This window comes from Simochromis diagramma, unplaced genomic scaffold (assembly GCF_900408965.1).
Source record: "Simochromis diagramma unplaced genomic scaffold, fSimDia1.1 OVJJ01000284.1, whole genome shotgun sequence".
Lineage (NCBI taxonomy): Eukaryota > Metazoa > Chordata > Actinopteri > Cichliformes > Cichlidae > Simochromis > Simochromis diagramma.
In genome coordinates, this window is record NW_024386871.1 from 986738 (window position 1) to 1011045 (window position 24308).

General features: G+C 39.9%; 1 protein-coding gene across 3 annotated transcripts in view; it reads right to left on the reverse strand.

Annotated features, from left to right (window-relative positions):
• The window catches only part of LOC120733382 (ephrin type-B receptor 1-like), a 127356-nt gene that overhangs the window by 73504 nt on the left and 29544 nt on the right, over window positions 1–24308 (reverse strand). For 2 of the 3 annotated variants that reach the window (XM_040031503.1, XM_040031504.1), the window contains exons 2-6: window positions 15380–15444; window positions 14462–14752; window positions 13238–13456; window positions 12950–13130; window positions 2598–2753 (exon numbers count right to left, since the gene is read on the reverse strand). In XM_040031503.1, the coding sequence (XP_039887437.1) occupies window positions 2598–2753; window positions 12950–13130; window positions 13238–13456; window positions 14462–14752; window positions 15380–15444 (912 nt within the window). Of the gene's footprint in view, window positions 1–107; window positions 2754–12949; window positions 13131–13237; window positions 13457–14461; window positions 14753–15379; window positions 15445–24308 lie in introns of all 3 variants that reach the window. The other variant, XR_005695812.1, reaches the window with a different exon arrangement.

Below are 24308 nucleotides of genomic sequence, written 5' to 3' on the forward strand. Positions count from 1 at the left end.
CAAAATGATGGAGTCTAGGTGATGGTGTCACAGCATTTCCAAAAAGGTTTGTGTCTGGGGCTGCATAGGCACAGACCAGTCAAGGTGCCCATGCTGACCTTGTCCACCATCAAAGACACCAACAATGGGGGTGTGAGCATCAGACGTGGTCTGCTGAATCACATTTTCTTTCTGTTGTGGGTGTCTGTGGAGCTTACCTGGGGAACACGTGGAACTAGGATTCACTATGGGGAGGAGACAGTGTGATTTGGCCAATGTTTTCCTGGGAAACCTCGGGTTCTATCATCAGGAACCAGGAATGGTTTGAGGAGCACGACAATGAGTTTGAGGTGACTGAACCCACAAGTGGTTTCAATTTCAAGGTTTTCAATGCAAGTAAATCAGGTAATCCTAAAAAAAAAAAAAACGTCATAGGGAAGTTGAACACTAAGAGTAGACAAATCAACAGCACAGAAAATTTAGCAGAAAATAAAGAACATACTGGTGTGGATGGAAACACAAGACAGATTGGATTAATACAGAAGGCAATGGTGTGGATGATCACAGAAGGATTTCCAGCATAAAGGAAGAAGCTGTAAAAAGAGCATCCTCCATGAGGTAGACATAAATATCCAGGTCAGCAATGAAAACAAGATGCCATGAGAACAAACCGATAAACAGGGTTACAGGATACTAGGTATACATACCAGTGTTCAGTCTCAAGGATAGAAAGAGCAGAGCAGCTCTCATTCAGCATTCTTAACGGCGTTTAGACAAAATGATCGACCTGTACCAGAATAACAGGAAGAGCAGGCCTGGAACCCCTAACCCTGCTAATCTGAAGTTTACTGTATCCTCTGTGAATCAGCTGAGACAAGCCTGTTTTTATTACTCATAAAGAAGAGTAAAGAATTGCAACATGAAATCTTGAGTGTACTGAGCCACGCTGTCTGATCAGCCTGAAGCTGACTGGATTTTGCGGGACAACAACCACAAGCGCGCTTCACTACAGTTCAGGATGTTCAACAAATTTTCTCTTTGCTGTCTCAGGACTTACAGTGGAACTCAGACTTGACAGTCTGACCCCGGTCAATGAATTCAGAGTATGTAAATCTGTGAACATCAAAACCATTAGAAAAAGAAAGGCAAAAAAAAGTATGGTGGTTGCACTCCTGACCTGATGTGACATGTGGAGGTTAGGATGAGGTGTGGATACTGTGGGTCCATTCACTGAAAAGCTATTGAGTGCCTGACTGGGATCCACAAACCAAGCTTTCATCAGCAAATTGATGTTTGCTGTCTGTGTAAGATCCATGGTGGTGAAACCACAAAATAGTCTGAGTGATCGTCGTGGGACTTTTTGTATAAATGACAACTGTGCTGGGAGAATCCCAGAGGTGAGCAAAGAGACAGCCATTATTATACAGCTGTTTATTTTCAGTCCAGAAAACCCGCTCTTAGCACTTTGTAAGAGGGTCTCACTAATTGCCGACCTTATGCACCGCCACTGTTATGCATCTATGTAAAAGAACCTCATTAAAAAAGAAAAGATTGACTCATACCTGGCAAACATTTATTCTTCCACACATGAGGTTATAAGACTGATGGTTTTTTGTATTGCTTGCCTGCTGTTATGTTGCTAACATATGAGGCTTAGTTGCAGACTCAACTAAAGCTTGTGTTCAGCATTTTTTTAGTGAACTCCACTGACTGCAGAGGACTTAAAAAAAAAGGACAAGAAATTCTGTCAGTCACAAGAATTTGATTTGGGTTTCGTGTAACACTGTTGATGCTGGACGGCGACTGAAAAGATGTCCAGTTTCTGAGTTTGATTTGATTAGTGTAAACCAGAGCAAAGCGCCAATTCCTCAAATATATGAAATGACGAACATAAAAAAGGAATGCAGATGTGACAGCCAGAGCATAAGAAAATAACGCAAAATGTGGGGCCGATCAGCAATATTCACCGTCAACATTTGTTCTGCTTTTCTGACGCAGCATTGCAAATTCATTCACGACTCTGTGACAGCAAAATATGGCCAGACTATGAATGAACCAGTGCTTTTTAACCCCCCGCCCCAAAACATAAAGCTGTATTCAGGTCACCTGGACATGTACAAGCACACAGGTACACACTCACACACACACAGACTAACTGCATGCAGTCCAAAATGATTCATGTCTCAACCTACTTACACCATCTCTCTGAGGAATTGAGAGCTCCATTTTTCAAACTCTCTGTGCCTCATCTTGCATAGCAATATAGCCTCTTCAACACACTAAACACATATTCACTTCAATGGAAAGCCCGAGGAATGTGGCAGCATTATTACTTACCGCTCCCCAAATCCCCTAATGAGGACAGGGATGCTACAGCGCTCTGAACGAGGCACAGAGAATTAGGGGCGCAATGATAAATCAAAGCAGATGTTGGCCTTTAACTTAATGATGAAATATTGGACTGTCGATGGTGTCAACCACTGATACGCTCGAGTATGTCAGCTATTGGTTGCTTCATCCAAAATCCTGCCTTTCGCAAACATGTGTTGGTCATCTTGAAGCTCATATTGAAAGATTTATCTATTGTGTCTGATGGGGAGAAAAAAAGGCTGACTCACTGGTACACAGGTCCTCCGGTTTGTCCATGTCTCCTCGGTAATAGCCATTCCGACAACCACAGAGGGTGGCAGCTTCGATAGTGGAGCGGCTATTGGGCGGACATTGCTGACACAGTCCTGGCCCCTGGAATGACTTAAAGGTGCCCTGAGGACAAGCTGCAGGGGGAAAAAAGAAGCATGAAAAACACATAAAAACCAACGTGTGACTCAGAGTAAAGAACAACAAACTCTAAGTTGGTTTGCATCGCGCTTCTGTGCATTTTTGTTTGCCTTGATCGTGACACATTTGGTAAACTTTGTATTAGAAAGCAGGCGTGCCAGCAGAGTTATTATTGGTACTATGAGGTTGACACAGCACAGAAGGGGATTTTCTGGGGATAGCTGCAAAATAGTTTGTTCTGACAAGATACACAAAAACATTTTGTGCACAGTGACACAGAATCATGTTGTGCTGATTAACTGAAAACTGGATTATCGTTTTCTTCTCTAGCTCTTTTTAATATGGGTCAGACATGACATGAAACACGTAGAGTGGGAATTTTTAAGGATGATACCCTACTTTATCCAATTTTTATGTATCCAGAGTTGGCTCTTGCTGACCAGATAATAATTATTCTTATTCAGCTTGGATACGTGCTGTGGAAATTTTGCAGTCCACCTTGGCAACGCGCTCTCATCTCAAGGTTTCAAATACTGCTGGAGGCAGCATAGAGATACGGACACGGGACTTCAGAGTCAGTGCCAGTTTAATATTGGCTGCAGAGTTAGTGGCCTTGTTTAACAGAACTAGAAAGTATGCATGAGGAAGCAAGAAGGCTTAACAGTATCTGGGGGCGGAGGGGTTGTTGGTTTTTAGCTACTGTTTGGAATTATGTTTTCTTACTTTTACTCTTACCAGGATTCTGGTAGCAAATAACAAAGAATCTTGTTGGTGCAAAAATACAGTTTTATCTCAGTGAAACTATTCGCTTTTTTGCATTTTTCATAGCTTGAATAAAGAAAATGGGAAAAATTGTGTGTTTTTGTGACAGAATACTAGTAACAAAGATACTGAAGATACAATTTAAAATAATTTCTTTGGTTCTTTTCTGTTAATAGTTAGTCGCTTTATGTTCAAATGATTCATAGGTTAATGTTACGTGTCCAAACCAACCAACAAACAAACAAACGAAAAGCATTCTTCTGAAAATAGCCAAATACAAGGACTGGACTGGAGATGAAAGAAAAAGCAGCCAATGCTTAAACAAAAATTCCACTGCAGTTACAAATTTTTGTGACCATTAAGTCCCGTACGTGTGGTGTACACTGAACGTGACACTTGAAACAAAACCGTGAACATGGTGAACATAACGACATTTTTTGGTGGGTGAGTACGAAAATCAAAAGAATTGTGGTTAATAATAAATCTGTTCTGGGTTTTTTTTCTTTCTTTTTTTACATATAGATATTAACAATCGCTGGATGTGTGCTGCTGTTTGTGCAAAGTATCTGATGTGACACGGCAGGTAAAGCTGGACCAATTACTAAGACGTGTAATTTTGTACAAATTACACGTTTTAGCTTTTATACGTACACAGCGCCATTTGCATTTCCCAAGTGTTAATACACACATCTGACACAATTTAACATTGTACAGTTCAGCAGGAAGGCTTAAAGCACTGCCGTCCTACATGTCTTTATGCACGCTCAATCAAGCCACACAAACTCACGGTGGATAAATGACCAAACAGCACCTTTCTGATGTCATAGATGCACGCACCCCCCCCTCCCTTTTTTTTTAACCAATGCATTTTTAATTATTGACATGCATTTTTAATTTCAACAAAGCTCAACAACAGCCTGAACATGATGTCATCGACCAGAAGCATTGCTGTACAATCACATCACTGGCTCTCTGAAGCAAATGCACACGTTTATGAATTTAAATTCATAAATACGTATTTAAAAAAATACGTAAAGAAAAGAAAATATGAAAAAGCCATGAGAACTGAACTTGCAGTCGGAAGATAAAGTAGCATGTTAATATGTTAGCATGTAACATTGCATGTTACGTCAGAGTACTCTGTCCTAGAAGGATTACTGTTCTTAATTTGCACGTGAGATGTCACAGGTGTCTCTTTGTGAATGCAAATGCCTTCTGAAGTATGACTTTAAGTAAAAGCCGAAACAGAGAGGTGTGAAATGAAGAATAAGACTGAAATGAAAACTCTGCTAAAAGGCTTAGGCAAACCAAATGAATTTTTTTAGTCTTCCTTTCTCTTTTTTTTAGTCTTGATTTATCTTTAGCATTTTGTTTTCCTTCTTTCTCTGTAATGAATGTTTACTTTATCCCTGAGCTGCTTTAGGCGCTGTAAGACTAAGATGCAAATGTTTCATAGATTTATGGTGGAAGACAGAGGAGTGTGCAAGGAGGCATTTAGTAAAGTCCAAATGATAAAATGAACCGAGTGACAGAAGTAAGTGAGACAAAGTAGAAAGCAAGTGAAAATCCTTAGGGTTTCACTTCATCAAATGTCAGTAGGTGAAAGGGTCAGGAATAAAAAGGAATGTCTGAAGAGACAAAAATAAAAAGCATTGGGGAAAAAGTGGAACAAAGGGGAAAAATGTAGATTGGGAGTATAAGGTGAAGAGAAACACACTGATCCTGTTTTTATTCTTTCATTTCAATGCTTCTACAGTACTGCTCTACTGAATTGCTGCCACAGACGTGTTATATTATTGTTTCTTGGTTTTGCTTTTGCTCTAACATGATTTACAATAAAGGAAAGTGTTTTTGTCTCCCTAATTTACTATAAATTACTTTCTACATGAGCAACATACCGTTATGAAACTACAGAAGGAATACTTCATATCATGTTATAAAGGCCATAGCTGGTCCAAGTGTATATAAGAGATGGATGCAGTTTACATCTGGAACTTACAGAGGCATTAGATAGCATTTCTGCTATCTAATGCCATTATTAATATGAAATCCATTGTGTTTGTTATTTGTAACAAACAAAGAAAAATGACACTTGATTGAATCTTTCTATTATTGCTGCCAACAGCTTTCCAACATTTGAATTTTATGGCAGAGATTTAGAGAAAGGGAAGTATGTCACCAACTGCCCAAACAAACCCAGAAGTGCTTAGCAGCTAGCTAGCACTGAACAGCTTAGAGGCTAGCAGCATTGCTGTTATATAACGCAATATGAAATCCCAAAAATTCCCAGTTAAACTCCAAAAACACATTTTAGTAAACAGTGCAAACATACTAAAATACTAAGGCCGATACCAGGGAGGCTAACAAGCACTTAGCAGGATCTAAAAGTACTCCTTAACTTTAAACTGTACTGCTTGCTAGCCACGAACCAATAATCAGTATACATTACTTAGTCAGTGTTGTTATGCTATCTGGTATATGTAATCGTAAGGGTTATTCAAGGTATTACACGGCAGAATTTTATAGTTTTTTTTATTACAATGCATCCTTATCACGTCTAAGTAGAGCAAGAAAATGTGATCGCATATTAAGATAGTATAAACTGATTAAAACAGGAATGGTAAGGTTCTTAATTTTATGTTGGTCAAAACATTTAAGTTTTGACCAACATTTCTCATAATCAAAGCAGTCGTTAGCTATGTCCATAATCATGACAAGCTAAATGGTTGTCAGATCACATACCATAATCAAAACAGGCATGCAAAGGATGTTCTTTATTAGTAACCTTATTTACCACTGTTTCCCTCAGTTAAGCTGCAGTTTAGTCAGCGGACCATTGAAGTTTGTTGACCACCCTCAGCAAGAATGAAATACTTCTAGGAATGTAGCAAGCGTAATTAATCCCTGTAGTATCAGATGGCAAAGTGCATATAGCTGCCCTATACTGCCTTACACAAAGCTGGAAAGAAAAGCTGGCCTTCATAGTAAGTGCATGACTCGACTAATGTAGATAATGGAACGGACTATTGGACAGTCTTTTCTGGGAGACTATCATAGTTCTCGTATGAAGAAAAGAAAGCCTGAAAGAACTTCTGCTCCTGCTTACTTTCTCACCTGTAAAAACATTATACATCTCCCGCATTCAGTTTCTAATAATGATGTCTGCCTCGTTTGTCTGTTTTCTTTACACCCAGACATTTGCCTTTCTTTAAAGCCATCTCATCAGGACTGTCAGCGTCTCTTTATGTGTGTGTGTGTGTGTGTGTGTGTGTGTTGTTCTGAGTTGAATAAGCAGATAGACATCTGGCTTGTCAAGGTCATTTATTCAGAAACCTTGCTCATACACATGGGGCGTGTCACCATGGCAACAAGTCTTGCTACCTCTCTCCATTACTTATCTCTGGATACCCCTGTGTAGAGTTATCCTTTTCTGTCTCTCTCTCTGTCAAAGGATTTTAAACTGGTAACCCGGCATATGTCAGTGAATTCTGTTTGTGTGTTTTTGTGCAGGCTGAAAAGAACAAAATACTGACTCAAGTAGGATAAACAACAATCCATTATTCTGTCATTTCTGTTGTTTCTATTGTAGTCAACAGCATCCAACTCACATTTCAAGTAGTATGATAAAGTTGGTGATGGCTGCTGCATGTATCACAGGCAAAGGTCAGTATGCTATACAAATCTTTTTTGGACATATATGTGGAAATATATCGGATGGTAAACTTATTATACTCTATCATTTATTTCGGGCTGTGACAAAATACACTGTTTACAGCACTATTTTCCCATCGCATTGGATAACGTTTGCAATAGAGTATATCAACATTTCCTGTGAAGTTGAGCAAAAACCGGGCAGCTCCAAACTGAATGACCAGCCGAAACAAATTGAGGAGTTACGGCTATCTCTCTAGCTTGGACATGATTTGGTTATGAAAAGTCTGACACAGACCAGGAAACCGTACTGTGCAAATTATGCCACAAATCAGGTACACAAGTCGAGCTGCCTCGTTTATATTAGGAGTCTCGGGCCAAGCTATTGCAGGAAATCTGCAATGTAGCATACTGAACTTCAACAACAATGACACTCTGCAGTCGCTGTTTGCAGACAGGCTATTCTACTGGCAACGATTTAGAACCTACACAGATATTTAGAGAAACTGTGTGTAGATTCTCAGACATGCAAGTCATGGAAGTTTATGGAGACTGGAAAGAAAGCAAACTGTAGAAGCCTCTTGGTTGAGAGTTAAAAGTCTTCGTGAAACCTAAAGAAGTCCAGAAGTACTTTCTTTCCAAACTTTTTAGAATACAGGAGAAATTATAGTTCTTGAGTCATGGGAAGTGATATATTGTTTCTACAGTTTACATTTAATTGGTATATTACATAGCAGTATTTTATCCTGGGACTTTAGTAATTGGTTATTGATTTATATATTGATATATTTATGTTTACATTCTTAGGCAAACATGCCCAGATTTGTTGTAAATGTATAAACATATTCACATATGAATGACTACATTTTATTTTTGATGATTTAATTTAAATGTAAAAAAAGTACTTTCCATTTGATTACATAAACTATGTGATGTGTGTGATTACTAGGATAGGAGATTTAGAGCAAAAAAGTGAATTCAAATCGTGCAGAAAATTCTTCCTACATAAGGAAGAAATCTGAAATGAAGTGAAATAGGAAAACAGAACATTCTAGAGACAGGAGTAAAGGTCGGAGCAACACGGAGATGAAGTGTTAAAAGCGGACAAAGAGCAAGAGATTGCTCCTCTCTTTTTTCCACCTGTGCCCTTTGCCAGCTGTGTGGAGTCACACAGTGACCACGCGGATGGCAATTGTCTAAAGCTGGCAAACAGGCTCACTGATCAATTATTAAAAACTTGCATGAGTATGTGCGTGCTTGTGCGAGTGTTTTAAAAGCCCCTGGGTTTGAAAAACTCAGGGCATTGTTAAAGTTCACAGCAGGGGATGTTTGTGTGTATTCATTGGTAGTGCATACATCTGTAGTGTGGTGAATTTCAAGCATGGCTCTTGAATATTGACTTAAAAGAGACACGCGCACTCAAACACACACGCACTTTGATGTACTTTGATGCTGAGCCAATTTTGCCTTATGGTTTGCACAATATGCTGATTTGGTGCAAAATAAACACCATCTCTGTGGCCTTACACACACGCACAAAAACACACACAAAAAGATGACCATCTGTTCTAATAGTGAGTCCAGCTTCCTGCCAAGTTGTTATCAGCTGATTGGCAGAAAAGCACACCAAAAAGATGCCAGCTTGAGGAAGACAGACAGGACATGCTCTGTCCCACGACACTTTAAATCACTGCTTAAGCTCAAAAAGCCTTCACAGAGAGTGTTAAGCCACGTCCCTCAAGTCTGCCTTTGGTTTGTGTACTCAAACCATCATTATACAATAAGAATTACAAATGACTTGGTCCTTCGAATGAGGACTGTCTCAGAACAACAACTAACCAATGACTCCGGGAACGTCCAGTCACCCTGTCTAGTGAGGACATGTGATATACTGTGTATTACATCTCAGTCAACAAAAACAAAAGCTCAAATCGACTGCTTATGAAAAAGCTATTTATTTTCCCGTGTTCACAGACACAAACTGCCACGTTTTTTTGTGTCAGCAAGCACGAATTTGTAAATAAAGTATTTTGGTAGGAAGTATATTTTGTCACAGCAGCTTATATTTTGCTAAGAGAAAGCAGGGAGGCATCATTGTGGCAAAGAAGAAAACAAAGCTTTAGAAGAAATGGCACATGTTGTATTTTGAGCCAAACCCTGATCTTTTTCTTAACCTAACCCCGAACCCTAGAAAAATCCATTTCAGTGCCTACACCTGACTGAGATAAATGCCTACACTTAACCAACATATTCTTGTGTATTTACAAGTGATGTGTCTCAAACTTGGGTGTTATTTTCAAGCTCCAAATGCAGACTTTCTGTTGCGCTTTACAAGTTGACAGTATTCACTTTGTATACATGAATAAGAACATATGAGAGCAGACTGATCAAAAGTCATGCTCAGGAAATCATGTTAATGTTCAGGAACACAAATCAGTAGACTAAAGGTTGTGACTCCTCCCTCCCAACCGGTCACGACCTCGCTGAGCCTGGTTCTGCCGGAGGTTTCTTCCCGTCACAAAGGAGTTTTTTCTTCCCAATGATTCCAAGTGCTTGCGCACAAGGGGATCATTTGGCTGTTGGCGTTTTCTTATTTCAATTATTCGGGGGTCTTTACACGTGCCATAGGGTGACTGCTGCTGTAATTTGGTGCTATATAAATAAAACCTAATCAAACTGAATTGACTATTTCACAAACTGCTATAAGAACATACTGTATAGTCGCACTACTCACAATGAAGGCTTAAAAGGTTTACATTTGAAATCCATATACGACAAACATTGATAAGTGTTAATAATCAAACTTATAGAAGCAGCTTCTAATCACTAAAACAACAGTGTCTTAGGAACAGATAGCCCATGTTCAAAAATAGAAACAGACGTTTTTTGAAATAGCTAAAACCACTACGAGCTAGTGTTTTGGAGCATTCCTGTTTTCTAGACTTTTTTGTCTGGCCTATGTTATCTTAACAGTCATAGGACTATATGAAGGTCACCAGAACTGATACTTACCAAACCTTTCAAAATCAAAATTCTGAAAATGTCAGAATGTTTTGTTTTAGTTTTTTAAGGTAGAGTTGGCAAAAAAATGATACTTGGATGCTAATTGATGCAATTTTATTTTATCAGATGCATCATAAATACGGACAGCTTTGTCTATATGAAGACTTTTGTGAAGTAAATAAAGCTTCTTTTTAAACAACATTCAAATATCAAACAGTTACCACGAACACTAATCTGGCTGGTGCACATGGCAACATGAGCTGTTTAACTATTACTTATTCAAATTAGCTGTCTGATAAGTTATTCTTAATGTATCAGGTAGCTGCTACTAACACGATAACCTTAATGTTGAAGCTGGGCAACAAAACTTATCAGTCTATAAGTCTGTACCATTGTTAGAGATTTTTAATTTAACAGGAAAACACAATTATCTGTGGAAGCCCGTTTCCGCCACTAAAAGAAAAAGCATCTATAACTCAAAGTTTTGACGTACTTTCAAAAAAATTTCAACTTATTAACTCGAAATTTCGACGTATTTTCTTGAAAATTCGACTTATTAACTTGAAATTTTGAGAAAAGTAACTTGAAATTTCTAGTTAGCTCTGCCAATCAGTAATGTACGTGGAATACGCACTCAAAACAGGGTCGCAACAAATTGGCGCTTTCGAGAGTACGTTTGCTGATAGTAACATCATGTGATTCAGCTAATAACACAAGGATTTCATCATTTGTGAAACCACACTGAAAATAATCAGCAATTTGTGCATTCATGACTGGCTGTAATACTGGTAGCTTAGCTGTAGCATTTGTAGCTGAGGGCTTCAGCTTCCGGGTAACTAGGAAATGACGTCATTCACGTAGATTACTGAGCTACTTTTCTCGAAATTTAGACTCAAGTCGAAATTTCGAGTTAATACGTCAAAATTTCGAGAAAATGGCTCAAAATTTCGAGTTATGGATACTTTTTTTTCTTTTTTTGTGGCAGAAACGGGCTTCCATAATTATCTGTGTCTAAAAATATGAAAGGTCTCTCTTAGAAGCAACAAGACAGAAACAGTGACAGCCTATCTTACCAATAAGTGATCCGCATTTTAAATATGGTGCCAAGCCACCAGAAGCACAGAAACAGTTGTAGCTGAATACAGTATTATTATTATTATTATTCAAAAATAAATAAATGAGCCTTATAATTTAGTCTTTTTACTTTCATTGAACTGAAACATTATTATTTTCCTGGGTATTGGGCTCAAGTTTGAACTTCTATTATCACGATTACTCTAAATAGACACAGATAAAGGAGTAATAAGAACTCATGAGAACATTCTTTGGTTATAGCAAGCGTACGCTGCAATAGGGCGAGGCTAATATTATTGTAAGACTAAACACCGTAGGATTTTTTTATATATAGCCAACATCTTGTAAACCTGATAATTTAGTCCTTTAGCAGTGGTTTTTCTATAGAGCTGTAACACTGTCAGACGTATTCACTATCTTCTTTGAATCAGGACGAGTTTACCCCTTTCGAAAGCTGCAAGTTTTTCTGTTAAAAAGAGAGAGTGACAACAAAGGCTAAGCTGACATTTCAGTCCATGTACTTGCATGCATTTCACCAGAGGCAGGAAGAAAAACTATTCAGTCTTTAGGCTCTCTATCTGTTTTATCTCACAGTTTTAACCTTTATGTCCTTGGTTTGTTCTCTTTAAAAAAAAACCAAAAAACTTACTTTGCAGTTCATCTCTCCAGAGGTTTTTCCCTAATTTTCTTTATCTTTGCTTCTTCTTTTCCTTTCACTTGTTCCTTCTCGTCATTCTTCCTCACGCCCTTCTATCTCTCCAACACTGTGTGACAGTTCGCCACCAATTTGCGCTCGACTAATCTGACTAGAACACGCTAAACTAATTAACATGGGCTGAAGCGGCCTCACTTATCATTTCACCATATGTACATACATCACACGCCCACCACACACTCACTAAGTCACCACATATACACGCACATGCACGCACAAACACACACATAAAATGAATGAGACTCTCCAGGGAGAATAAGAAATGATGGGTACTACTTCGGAGAGGAAATGGGGAACAAGGCCAGATATAAAAAGGATGGAAAGGAGAGAGAGATATTTGGAACACGGAGGAAAGAGGAGCTATTTCTGCACCACGTTCACCCGAGTCTGCCTCTAGAAGCATTAACATATGGAACATCATGCGCTGCCCGGTTGGGCATAAAATATATACACGCATGAAATTATTCAGTTAACTCTGCCAAAACTGACACACTTTTTTCCCCTCCTGGAGCTAATAAAGCACTTGCATTTCCTCCAGAATTTACTCAGCAAATATACAGTTCCATTTATTTAAAAAATCATATATTTGGGACATATAAACAAAGAAAGCTGAAATGTTTTTGATTAAAATAGTATTAAATAATTTCCATGTTGGAGGTCGACGTATGCTATGAGATATTGATTGCCGCAGTAGCATGTTTGCTGGGGCTCAATATTAGACACGTGTTTGTTGGTTATTGATTTGCTGTCATACTGGATTATTAGCTTTTGCTACAAAATAACAAGAAAGTCATGTGCAGTGTGTTTAAGTGTTTGCTGTAGCAAGGTCATCAGCAGAGATCTGAGAACAGATTATCAGTTCAGTCCACACAGCAGCACCTCTGATATGCACTGATGCGGTGCAGTATTTGCTGATGTTCTCATTTCATCTTCATTTTTTACGAGCTCAGTTTGAACTAGCACGGCCTCGTTAATGTACAGATTTACCTCGGCACACATTGCCATTGTCAGGTTCATAACCCGCCTTGCAGCTGCAGCTGCCTATGGGTACCATCCACTCTCCGTCTCCATTACAGTAGAGCTTTATGGGCACGTCTACTTCCTCGGCGTTGGGGATGCAGCTTCCTCTGGCGATGACTAATGAGGTGGACTCTGCTCCGGTCAGCGTCTGCACAAAATAAGAATCATTAAAAAATCCCATTTAAATATCCATCCGATGGCTGTGCCAAGCTCTCGTAAAAATCACCACCGATTTCAATTAGCTCTGTTTCATACCTCTGGGAAGAAAGCAAAGTTCTGCACGATGCTGGGGCATTTCTTGTAGAATACCCTGACGGCCAGAAGCGACATGCAAGCGCCTAAGTCCTGGAAAGCCAAATGGAAACCTCTGCCTTTGGACAGAGGACCAAAACTTCTCACTTCTGTGTTCACTTTCATCAGCCTGCCCCCGAAATCAACCTGGGAGAAACTCTCATCTGCTGCAATGGTGTCCACCTGACAGAGAGAAAAAGAAGGAAAAAAAAGATACATTTTTAACAAAGGTTTTCTTTATTGATTTAGATTTGCTACCTATCAGGTAAACACGCTAATGCCCAAATGCTATGAAATGCTGTTATTGTATCTTTCCCACCCGATAAACCTCCACAGTGGCCAGGCAAAATTAAACGTCTCTGTGAAATTGCAAATGCATGAGAGCATGAGCATGACATTTAAGCAGAGAGGTGACTTATGAATCTCAACAAGCACAAACACATTCAGTCAATACGGGTTAAATTCTAATAGCGAGTGGAGGTTAAGGCTTCAGGCTACAAAACGATTTGTGAATACTTTTAGCCTTTGTTGCAGTTTTACTTACTTACTGATCAATTTTGGACTGGTTCAATGTTTGGATTTCATTCTTTTGAACTGACATACAAGGAAGGTGTAATTTAACACTTTCTGGAATCTGCTTATAAAAATAAAAACCATTGCTGACTTAATCTCGTTGCAAAATCTCTTCTCGTCTTCCACTTAAGCTTCCAGCAAAAATGCTATTTTCAGATCATACCCTGGAAGTCCCATAATGACCGCTTGCACTTTACCCTCTGTTATACCACCACAGGCCTTAAACATCAACTTGTCGAGTCGAGGATTGGAACTGGTGATGAGAGCTTGGTCTCCAGCTAAGAACCAGCAGTTTTAGTTGATAAGACCACAACGTTCAAGCCCCAAGGTGTTGGGTATGCCGTCTTTGCGTTGTGTGACAGCACATAGCAACATCCTTGTCAGTTTGTTCACTTCCTCAAAACGAAAATGATGTCCAGTGGTCACAATTTTGACACACAAGAGAATTTCCACTTGGATGGGTGCAAGTGGACACAATGGAACTTCCACAGTGAGAAGCTTTCCAGATATGCAAGAGGCAATGATAGGTATATAGGGTTTTTGTTGCTTTTTAAAAATCTGTAAATAACACTATATCTTTACTCCCTTTCCCCTCTTTTTACCTAAAGTGTTTACCTTTAGGAAGGGTGCGTTGGCCCAGTACTCCACCCCTTTGATGCCGTCTGAAACAGTCCTGTCGGTCTCTAGGTAGTAGAGGTTGAACGTCTCTTTGCAGGAGCCCAGGACACTCGGTATGGAGGCGCAGTCGCGCACAGTGAAGCGGATCTCCACGTAGATGCGTTGCGCCGCGCGCCGGTCGATGTAAGTGGTGAGGAGCCAGTTGTTCTGGCTGGGCTCAAACACGTTACACACCTGGTACGTCCTGATGGTGTTCAGGTTCTCATCGTAACCGCTCACCTCCTCCCACTGGGCGATGTGTGCGTGTGAGAAGAAGGGCCAAGTAGTAGGAGAGGGGAGGAAGCAGAGGGAGAGGGGAGAGGAGAGGCCAAAATGATGAATGGGTTTACCAAAACCTGACACAAATTAAACTTTATCCCTCCCTCCCATTTTGTCTCCCTCTCTTTTTTTCTCCTCTACCTTGTTCTGTGCTACATGGGTAAACCATTCATCACAATTAGAGTCACTCACCTCAAACGCACACAGCAGACCACTGTGACCGGCCAGTCGCCAAGCCAGAATTTAAACAGCCAAGGAGCTCAATTTAGATGGAAAAACCCATTCTATTCTATTCTATTCTATTCTATTCTATTCTATTCGGCTGCTGCGGACTCCCGTGTGATGCACCTCACTGATCTTTTGGAATGCATTCTATTTATATCAGTAGTGGTTAATTGGTGTCACCTTGCTACTGTAATTAGGAATTTGACAGACTCATTAATGGACCACTGTAAAGTGTACTCAAACAGTTTTTTCCCAAGGGCGCACGGACACACACACACACACACACACACACACACACACACACACACACACACACACACACACACACACACACACACACACACAGAGTACACCTTTGCACATTGTTCTTACTCCATTGGCAGGGAACGATATCCAGCCAAGCTCAGCTGTCGCCGTCCTTGTATCCATCACTGTCTCTGTCAGACAAAAAGAGACAGAGAGAGAGAGAAAGGGCTGAAAAGAGGAGGCTGCACCAGAAGGACAGGTATGGATTTAATTAATAGTCAGCTCAGATGACAACTTTCAGCACTGCTTTGTGATATGTACCATTCATATTCATATTCATAAAGCCCTACTTCTGACCATTTCTGCAATGCTCTGTCTGTTCTGTGCACCTGTGATAAAGAGATAAAGAGGCGCAAAAAACAACAACAACAAAAAACAAACGACCCCTGGGTATGTTAATCTAGTTTGAACACAAGCCACAATGACAGGACATAATGATGAAGGTAATCCGGTTAATCCAGGTTTTATTCGAACCTCTGCGTAACAGAAAACAGTTATGTTCAAAGCAGATAGCCTGCCTAATCACATTAGGCAGTGCCAAGGAAGAACACACCCTCATTACTCAGTGTTCATTATGTACACAAATGACTTTATCCCATATTGCATTATTTAGCTTTGACAGTATGTGGAAATGTAATTCTATCATGGAAAAGGCAGCATATCTAATATTTCACATTTATGATTACAACGACAGTCGCTGTCTGAAGCTTTATTAAGTCACGAATGACAGAAGAAAGATTTGATTGATGTAGCAGCTGGATAACATATAATATAACTGTCACTGAAAATGAAACCATTCCCAAGTCCCGAATGGGAAATTGGACTTTTGTGTTTTCTTTGATTTTCTAGTTGTAGATTGAAATTCAGAGTTAACCACCTGAATGAGGCAAATGCACCAGAACTAGAACTGTTAGTAACTAATTAAGGACACAATGAAGTTAGCAGATATATTCAACTCAATTCACTTGTATTTGTAACGCACCAAATCACAACAACCGTCGCCTCAATACCAGTAAATAACAAATAAACCCCCAAAATCAAATGACACCCTATGAGCAAGCACTCGGTGAAGGAAAAATCCCCTTTTAACAGGAAGTAACCTACAGCAGAACAAGGCTCAGGGAGGGGTAACCATCTGCTGCAACTAGCTGGATGCGATGGAGGAATCAGGACTAAAGACACACTATGAGAAAGAGCCAGAGATTAATAATAACTAATGATTAAATACAGAGTGGTGTGTACACAGGTAGAAAGTATAAAAAGAAGTAAGTGAAGAAGAAACAGTCAGTGGATCATGGGAACCCAAAGCAGCCTAGGCCTATTTCAGCATGATGACTAAGGGAGGGATCTGGGTCACCAGATCAAGCCCTAACTATAAGCTTTATTAAAAAGGAATGTTTTAAACCTAATCTTAATCCTGAATCCAAACTGAAAGCTGTTTCCACAGGAGAGGCCCTGAAAGCCAAAGGCTCTGCCTCCCATTCTACTTGTAAATACTCTAGAAAACAAGTAATCCAGCAGCCCAAGACCAAAGTGCTCTACTGGTGAGATGTGACATTACAAGGTCTTTGAGATAAGATGGGGCCTGACTATTCAAGAAAATAAAAGAAAACAAAATTTTAAAATATAACCAGAAAGACTTGTCATTGAAAGAATCCTGAGGGGGAAATCTTTGGGTAACACCAAACACATAACCCAGCACTAGTCTAAAAAAATCTGCTGGTCCTCTTTATAAGAGCAAAACTGGGAAACATGTCCAGTTGTGTTCTTGCTCTGACGCAACTACATGCTTGGCAGAAAAAATAATGGCCTGACAGAAGAGCCCAGAGCTGTTGCCAAGACGGAGAAGTGGCAAGATTTGCCTCAAAGGATTTTGCATTTGAAAACCTTAAAATCTAATAGATAATAATAATAATAATTTTTAGAAAGGCAGATTTGTAAGAGCTTTTTTTGAATAAGAGGCAAAAAACTATTCATCAACAGCATTAGAAGATATCCAGGAAGCCATGGAAGCTATTTATTTTGACTTTTGTGGGTGTGCTATGCAGTCATTAAGAGCATTGGTGTAAATCAATAAGCAGGACTTCTTTCTGCTTCTCTCTGACAATACCACACTTTCATATGACTTTTGCATCCCTGTAATCATGTTCTTTGATTCACCAGTGATTTAATTTCCTGCTAAAAAAAAGAAAATGCAAAGAAACGCGCGCGCGCACACACACACACACACACTGTTGTATGCATATCTGGTGATTTTATGCGCATTTTTAAAAACTGTAATTCCTTTTCAGAAATAAATGATTGCATCAATTTAACATGTTGCTGCCTCAAATTGGCAGTTAGCATATATTAAAGAATAATTGCATACAGGTGTAATAAGTCAGCAGCGGGAACAGCAATCAAATAAACGACTTCATTAGGCGAATGTATGGAAGTAGCGTTCAGCTGATCTGGATGTTACTAATGACTTCATGCGTCCCACTGAAACTACACCATCAGCTCTAACCTCCATTTTTTTTCCTGGCACGCCGATTAAATCACTGCTGGACGACACACCGACACAGTAACACACTTCACAACGCTGACCGTACCTTCTCACATTGCAACAAAGAAACCCAAGAATTACAGCGCGAGAGTCGCCGTAAGCAAAGCTACACGACAGCAAAGCCCAGATGGCAACGCTCGCTGTTAAACAGGTCATAATACGTCTTCATGCTATAGATCCCACTGTGTTAATGGTGAAAAATGGCTATGTGAGCAGCTCTAAGAATCAGTTTTATGTATTGCCCTGTCGCATGAATGCAAAGCCTGGCGAGCTGTGAAATTGGAGAATGACAGATATATTTCATTAAATATTTAGCATGTCAACAAATAATGTTACTGCAATACTGTAAATAGAAAGCAACATAAAGAACGAAGGAAAAATAGTATTTAAAAATAAAGGATCTTAAAGCTGATGACAAACTGACCCCCGTGTAAAGTCTGCAGCAAATCAGTGTAATGGAAAGCATGCCTGAAATTTTTATGCCACTCCACTTTCCTGGTAACTAACGCTTGTTACAGGAAATACAGTTGACCATGACCGCAGCAAACTGGGGGGTAGACTTATTCAAATCATTAAAGGTGCTCCGTGTTGCTCTCAGAGGAAGTGGAACAAGAGAAACCGCCGAGCCCCACCCCGCCGTTATGTAGGTAAGTTGGGTTCCTTCTCATCTCCTGTGTCATTCGTGGCATGAACTCAGCCACTGCATGCAAAAATGAACGTTGACACGGTGCGAGCGGACACGCCGAGACGCACGAGCCAACATAAGTTAGCTGGCATGCTGACAACACCGACCCCAACACCGAGCCCCTTGTAATAAAACACGGTGAGAAGATTCAGCGACATCACACCATGAGGCGGCCGCAGGCAAACAACCCCCCCTTGATTCTTGACACGCTCTCTTCCTTTTGCACTCTTTCATACTGTCACCCTGCCTCTCATTATCTGCTCTCCTCCTCCTCCTCACACTTTCCGCACCTTCATCCTCTCCTGCATTCTACCTCTCCATCTTTCATCCCTCCACTACTCTACTCTTTTTGTTTTGTTTTTTTATGTTTTGCGAGCGAGCTAGCCTAATTAAAGCAGAACCCCCTTTTTTCAGCTCTCTCCCTTGGGAGAGAAGGTCGTTTTGGGAAATGAAACGCTTGTCACGCGAAAAATGTAGCCGACTATCAAATTCTTGGACCAAAGCTCATTTAAACGACGACAAGTGTCACTGTCTAATTTGTAGCTTCGGTGCGTTTAGTGGCACGCTGTCAACAAAGATTTTCAAAGAGTGATCTACAGCAGTTTATTTCTACCATGCATATTTTTACCTGCAAGAAACTTTGAAGTTTAGGTGGGAAAAAAACTGAAAAGAAGAAAAAAAAAAGACACAATGAGACAAATCCACAATAATGACAGAAGAGATGTTGGAACGGCTCATGCAGCCTTACCTTCCAGCAAAGTCTTGCAACAAGGGACCTTATTCAAGGCTTTGCTTTAAGAATTGAATACGGTGGCACTGCATTGGCACCACACTACCACCAACCTGCTTTAAAGGAAGGTTTTAGTGGCACACTCACAGGAAAGGTTAGCATTCTACCCACAGACTTTACTGGCAAATGCATTTATTGAAAAATTGATTGTACTTTTGCACCCAGAAACACCTGTGGGTCCCCGCGATTCATCATTTTATGCCATTTTGTCTTGCTCACTGCAAAATGATTACAAAGCAGTGCTTGAAGATAAGCGTGCATGTAAATATAGAGCGAATCACTTTAGATTGGTGCAACATTCAAATTAAATCTCGACATGATGACTTGTTTTCTCCGTCAACAGTCGAAAAACCAAAACATATTTAACATCCTGTTAAGTCTGACAAGGAACAGCAAGGAAGCTATAATTATGTGGCCTCTATTAACTATCAAATACCACAATATTTGCCTATTAAACTTCTTTCAACAGACCGATCAATACTTCACTAATCATTCATATATTTGCACAAAACCACTTAATAAACTGCAGTGCATTAGCAAACATGCTTTGCGAATTCCCAGTTTCAATGAGAAAAGAAGTCTAATCAGAACAAAACGAGACATGTGTTTGATGGTCTATGCTGGGCTTATTAGAGAATCTCCTCATCAGTCTAATTAACAGCACACACCTCTCTGCACATAATAGGGTATACTCGCCGAACAGCCTAATTACTTTTGACATATTGGAGGTTGTGATCGCAGTGTGCCTTCCTCCCCCGCAGTGGTGCAGCTCTTCAACCAGCCCTGTACACCGATGAACGAAAGCAAAAGCCATTTTACAGCAGAGGAAACAGCAGGTAAATCTGTGCGATATAGTAGCAGTCAAAGAGGTTGTTAAATCCTTGTTGTGGCCCACGAGGGAGAAGTTAAAAGTATTTTCATCACAGGCCCCCGGATTAGAAGTAATTTCCCTGTTTTGCAACCTTTTCTTTCCCTCTCTTTCTTTATGTGTGCGTACCAGTGGTCAAATGGGAAGTGTGGTTAGTTCATCTTCTGCTAATTGGCATAGTGTGTCCTACTGCCAAAAGACTGCAGTTAGTCCCGATTCACATGGCAGTGTGCGCACATATATGTGGCACCTCCCTATAGCACTGATGGCACACATGTCTCAACTTCAAAGGGCAGTTTTGAGAGTTGGTCATTGTTTTGGTAGGGGGCCAAGGGGGTTGTATCGATGTGTTTACCTCACTAGGGTCTAGATTTACAAGACTGCATGTAAGAGGTGGAGATCCTTGAAATTTAGGCAGCTGCCCCAGTTACATATGTATTTCTGGGAGCTCCTTTCTCAAAGCCCAAAATAGGGAGGGGACTATTTAAATCAAGCGCACAAACTGATTTACTAACATTCACGTCACACAATTTAATATCAACTGTGCTGATATTTAATGCCAAAAAAGAGGATGTTTTTTTGCGCTTGATTTTTGAAATGAATCGACTGCACCAGGAAACTTCTGTAAATCGTACATGAAACTAACCACACCTTTGAGCGCCATTTGGGGACTGGGCTCACACACCATCAGCACAGCTGCCCAATCACGTTGTTCTGATTTCGTGGACTTGCAAATCAAAGTCTCCTTAAAGACTGCTGTGGTCGTACCGGATGAATGACTCAGATGGTATAAAAGATGGAGGTAGCTACAATGACGTCAGCCATGTGAAGTCCAGTTATGAAACCTCAAGAGTACCATCTTAGTGAAGTGCAGCGCTTTCTGTGAAACTAACAACTTACTGTCACAAGTTGTTAGCTTATGAGCATACCCTGAATAATCCTCCTTTCTGAAACGCAGAACGACCCAAATGTTTGACAAAACTCATCAACAAAAGTGTTTTGTCTGAGGCAAACTACAGGCAGACATAATGAAGTCAGACATAATGTGCATCTATGATGGCTTCATTTGTATATTATTCTGTACCATCAATGGGTCAAAGACAGGATTTTAGCCATACGACAGGTTTTTATTCTGTGCTGAATAATAAATGTAGAATTATTCTTGTAGATTTATATTTTGGACTTAGTAGAGGTTTTTTTTCTCAGTTGTTCTTTGGTTTAGATCAGTGGTCCCCAACTTCCGGGCCACGGACCGGTACCAGTCCATGAGTCGTTTGGTACCGGATCGCGAGAGTTGAGGCTCGGGTGTGAAATTTATGGTTTTCAGGGTTTTTATCATTTTTATCGTTAACTCACAGTTTCCCTGGGTTTTTTCCCGTGTGTTATGAATAAATCTTCTTTTTTTGGTACTGGCACTTGTTTTATTTTGTTGTATTTATCCGTGACACCTTAAAGGCCGGTCCGTGAAAATATTATCAGACATTAACTGGTCCGTCGCACAAAAAAGGGTTGGGGACTGCTGGTTTAGACAAAAAAAATAAATCTGTTCTTTTATGGAAAACCCATAAGTTAAATCTATACAAGAAATAGAATAGGTCAGTCAAAAGGATACTTGTCTGTCTACATCCACAAGGTGTAACCTATGAAATAAAAACAAATATTAACATTAGACCAAAGAAACTTTAGAATCTAAATTGAAGTATTAATGAAGACCAGGATGAGCACTGGAAGGCTTAACAGGAATGTTTTTTTATTTTTAAAACACTAATGATTTAAAAAAAAAAAAAAAAATCAACCAGGAAGCTATTATGTCACAAAAACAGCTCCAGTGACAGTCCTGGGGACAAACATGGTGATACCAGGTTCTAAGAGTCCTCACAAAGACACACAAGTGTGCTCCTACGTGTATCTCAAAGAAAGCCAGAAGGTACAGCTGGGTGTGTCATACTCACAGTTAAGGAAGCACAGCAAAACAACACGCCGACACGCACACGCACACACACGACAAACGCACGCTAAAAGCCCTCCTGGGGAGGAAGACGTCATACTGCCTGGAGAGATGGACCGATCAGGCGTTCAAGTGAAACGACACAGTGTCACAGAAGGACAACTCAGTCGGTATAGCACACTTTGTGAAGATGATGTGCACTAACTCAAATATAAATAGATATATAGGCACATGTGAGCACTCAAAAGCACACAGCCTGCGCAGGAGTCACGCAGAGCAGCTTTTCTTTTGCTTTAATTGAACCTCATATGCCCCCAAAATCAATTACAAAGACAATTATAAGACAGTGAACAGTGCTCTGAAAATCTGAAAAACTCCACACACAAAACCAGGGCAAACATTTGCCTCTCCACAGGAAATGTTATAATTAAATTTAAGCACTCAATGAACAGCTAAACAAAAAGCCAGGCTTGACTCATAACAACAACAAAAAAAAGAAAGAAAGAACAAAACTAAGTACATTTTAGTGTTATCAAGATTTAGCCCCTGCCAAACACGATTTTCTCTATTAAGCCCACAGGAGCTTATTATTATACTCTGGTGTATAAAAACTGCTCTTATCTGCATGGAGTCCCCTTCAGCTAAACTCACTTCGCAGTGAGTGTACACAGCCTGCAAAGTCTCACCCAATAATCCCCACATTCGACACATTCAACATCGCTCTGAAGCACTGCCTAATGGGCTGACCTTGTTGTCTTAAAAGAGTCTGCTCAGCAGCTCAAAAGCACAATCTATCAGCAAAAACAGGCAGAACGGTGCAACAACAGTAGGGCTACACGAGGAGACGCAGATGTGGGAGACAAAATTGAAATGCTGCAACAACAGCATAACGCCGTCATGTCACGTGGATATTGTTTCAGATGCAGTTTTAAGAGATACTAACTGGTTAGATGAGCACTGAGCACTCCATAAGATCAAACCTAAGCCATGAGTTTTGAGTCACAGGTAAGAAAATGTACAATTTGTATTTATTTGTGTTCACAGTCACATCTGGCACAGCAGTGTTTTCATTTTTTGAGCATACATCCCGCAGGCTGGCATTATGCTAGTGATGAATACCAACCTAATGGCCATTAGCTGAACTTTTATGCTTATTAAGATGTTATTCATATTATAAATCTATTTAAAAATATCTGAATATTTGTATCCAGCCGAGCATCTCTCTTTGTGCGTAATGAATTCACTTCAAAACCTGAGACGACAGACCTCATGACTTCCTTGGCTCACTTCCCCATTTCCTTTAGTGACGCTTTATTACTGAAGGTGTGTTTGTGTCAAGAGCTGCCTCGATGATAAAATATCACCGTGTCAAAGTTCCGCTCGAGGTTGCTGGATTCCTCTTTATGGATTTTAGCTTTTGCTCTCCAGTTTCTTAGTTGCTAAATTAGGTGCTTCGCCCCTTAGAGTATTTTTGGTGTCTGCTACTGTCAGCTCCGCGCTTATTTATGCACACCAAAACCTCCTTTCAAAGGAAGGTAATTGAAGAACCTACATTCCTCTTCATAAAAGTAATTTATTGCACAAAGATTCTGAGCAGGTGAACAATGTGCAATATATTTGAAGAGAAAGTCATTAACCTAAAGTGAGGAAAGCGTCACAGAGCAGAGTGTTGAGAGTGTCCTGCGTCTACTTAATGTTTTATTGTAAAGCATTGGCCGGATGTTGCTGACCTGGTCTGTTATAATGTTTTGAAGTGCACCTGCTGCTCATTTATTATAAATAAGGATTATCTGTGATCTGCTATTAAAGAGAAAAAAAACCCAAATCCTTTCTCACGTGTAACACCTTAGCTTTGAGGCTTTATGTCTCAATAATAAAAACAATCAGTATCAGAAATTTTTTTTAGGACAAGTAACGTTAGCGAGCTTTCATCGCATGTTTCCAGCAGTGACACTGGAAAAAGGACAGGCTTGCAATTTACTACCAACCTCAATGAAATCTACTGGTCACTTCTCTTTCCACTAGCTTCTATTTTAAATGCCTACTTTAAAGCAAAAATAAAAACTGATCTCTATAGCTAATTCTGTCATTTTTGATTGGTGTCAAAAATGGGCTATGTGGACAGGATTTTATTTTTTAAATAACTCATCATTTACACT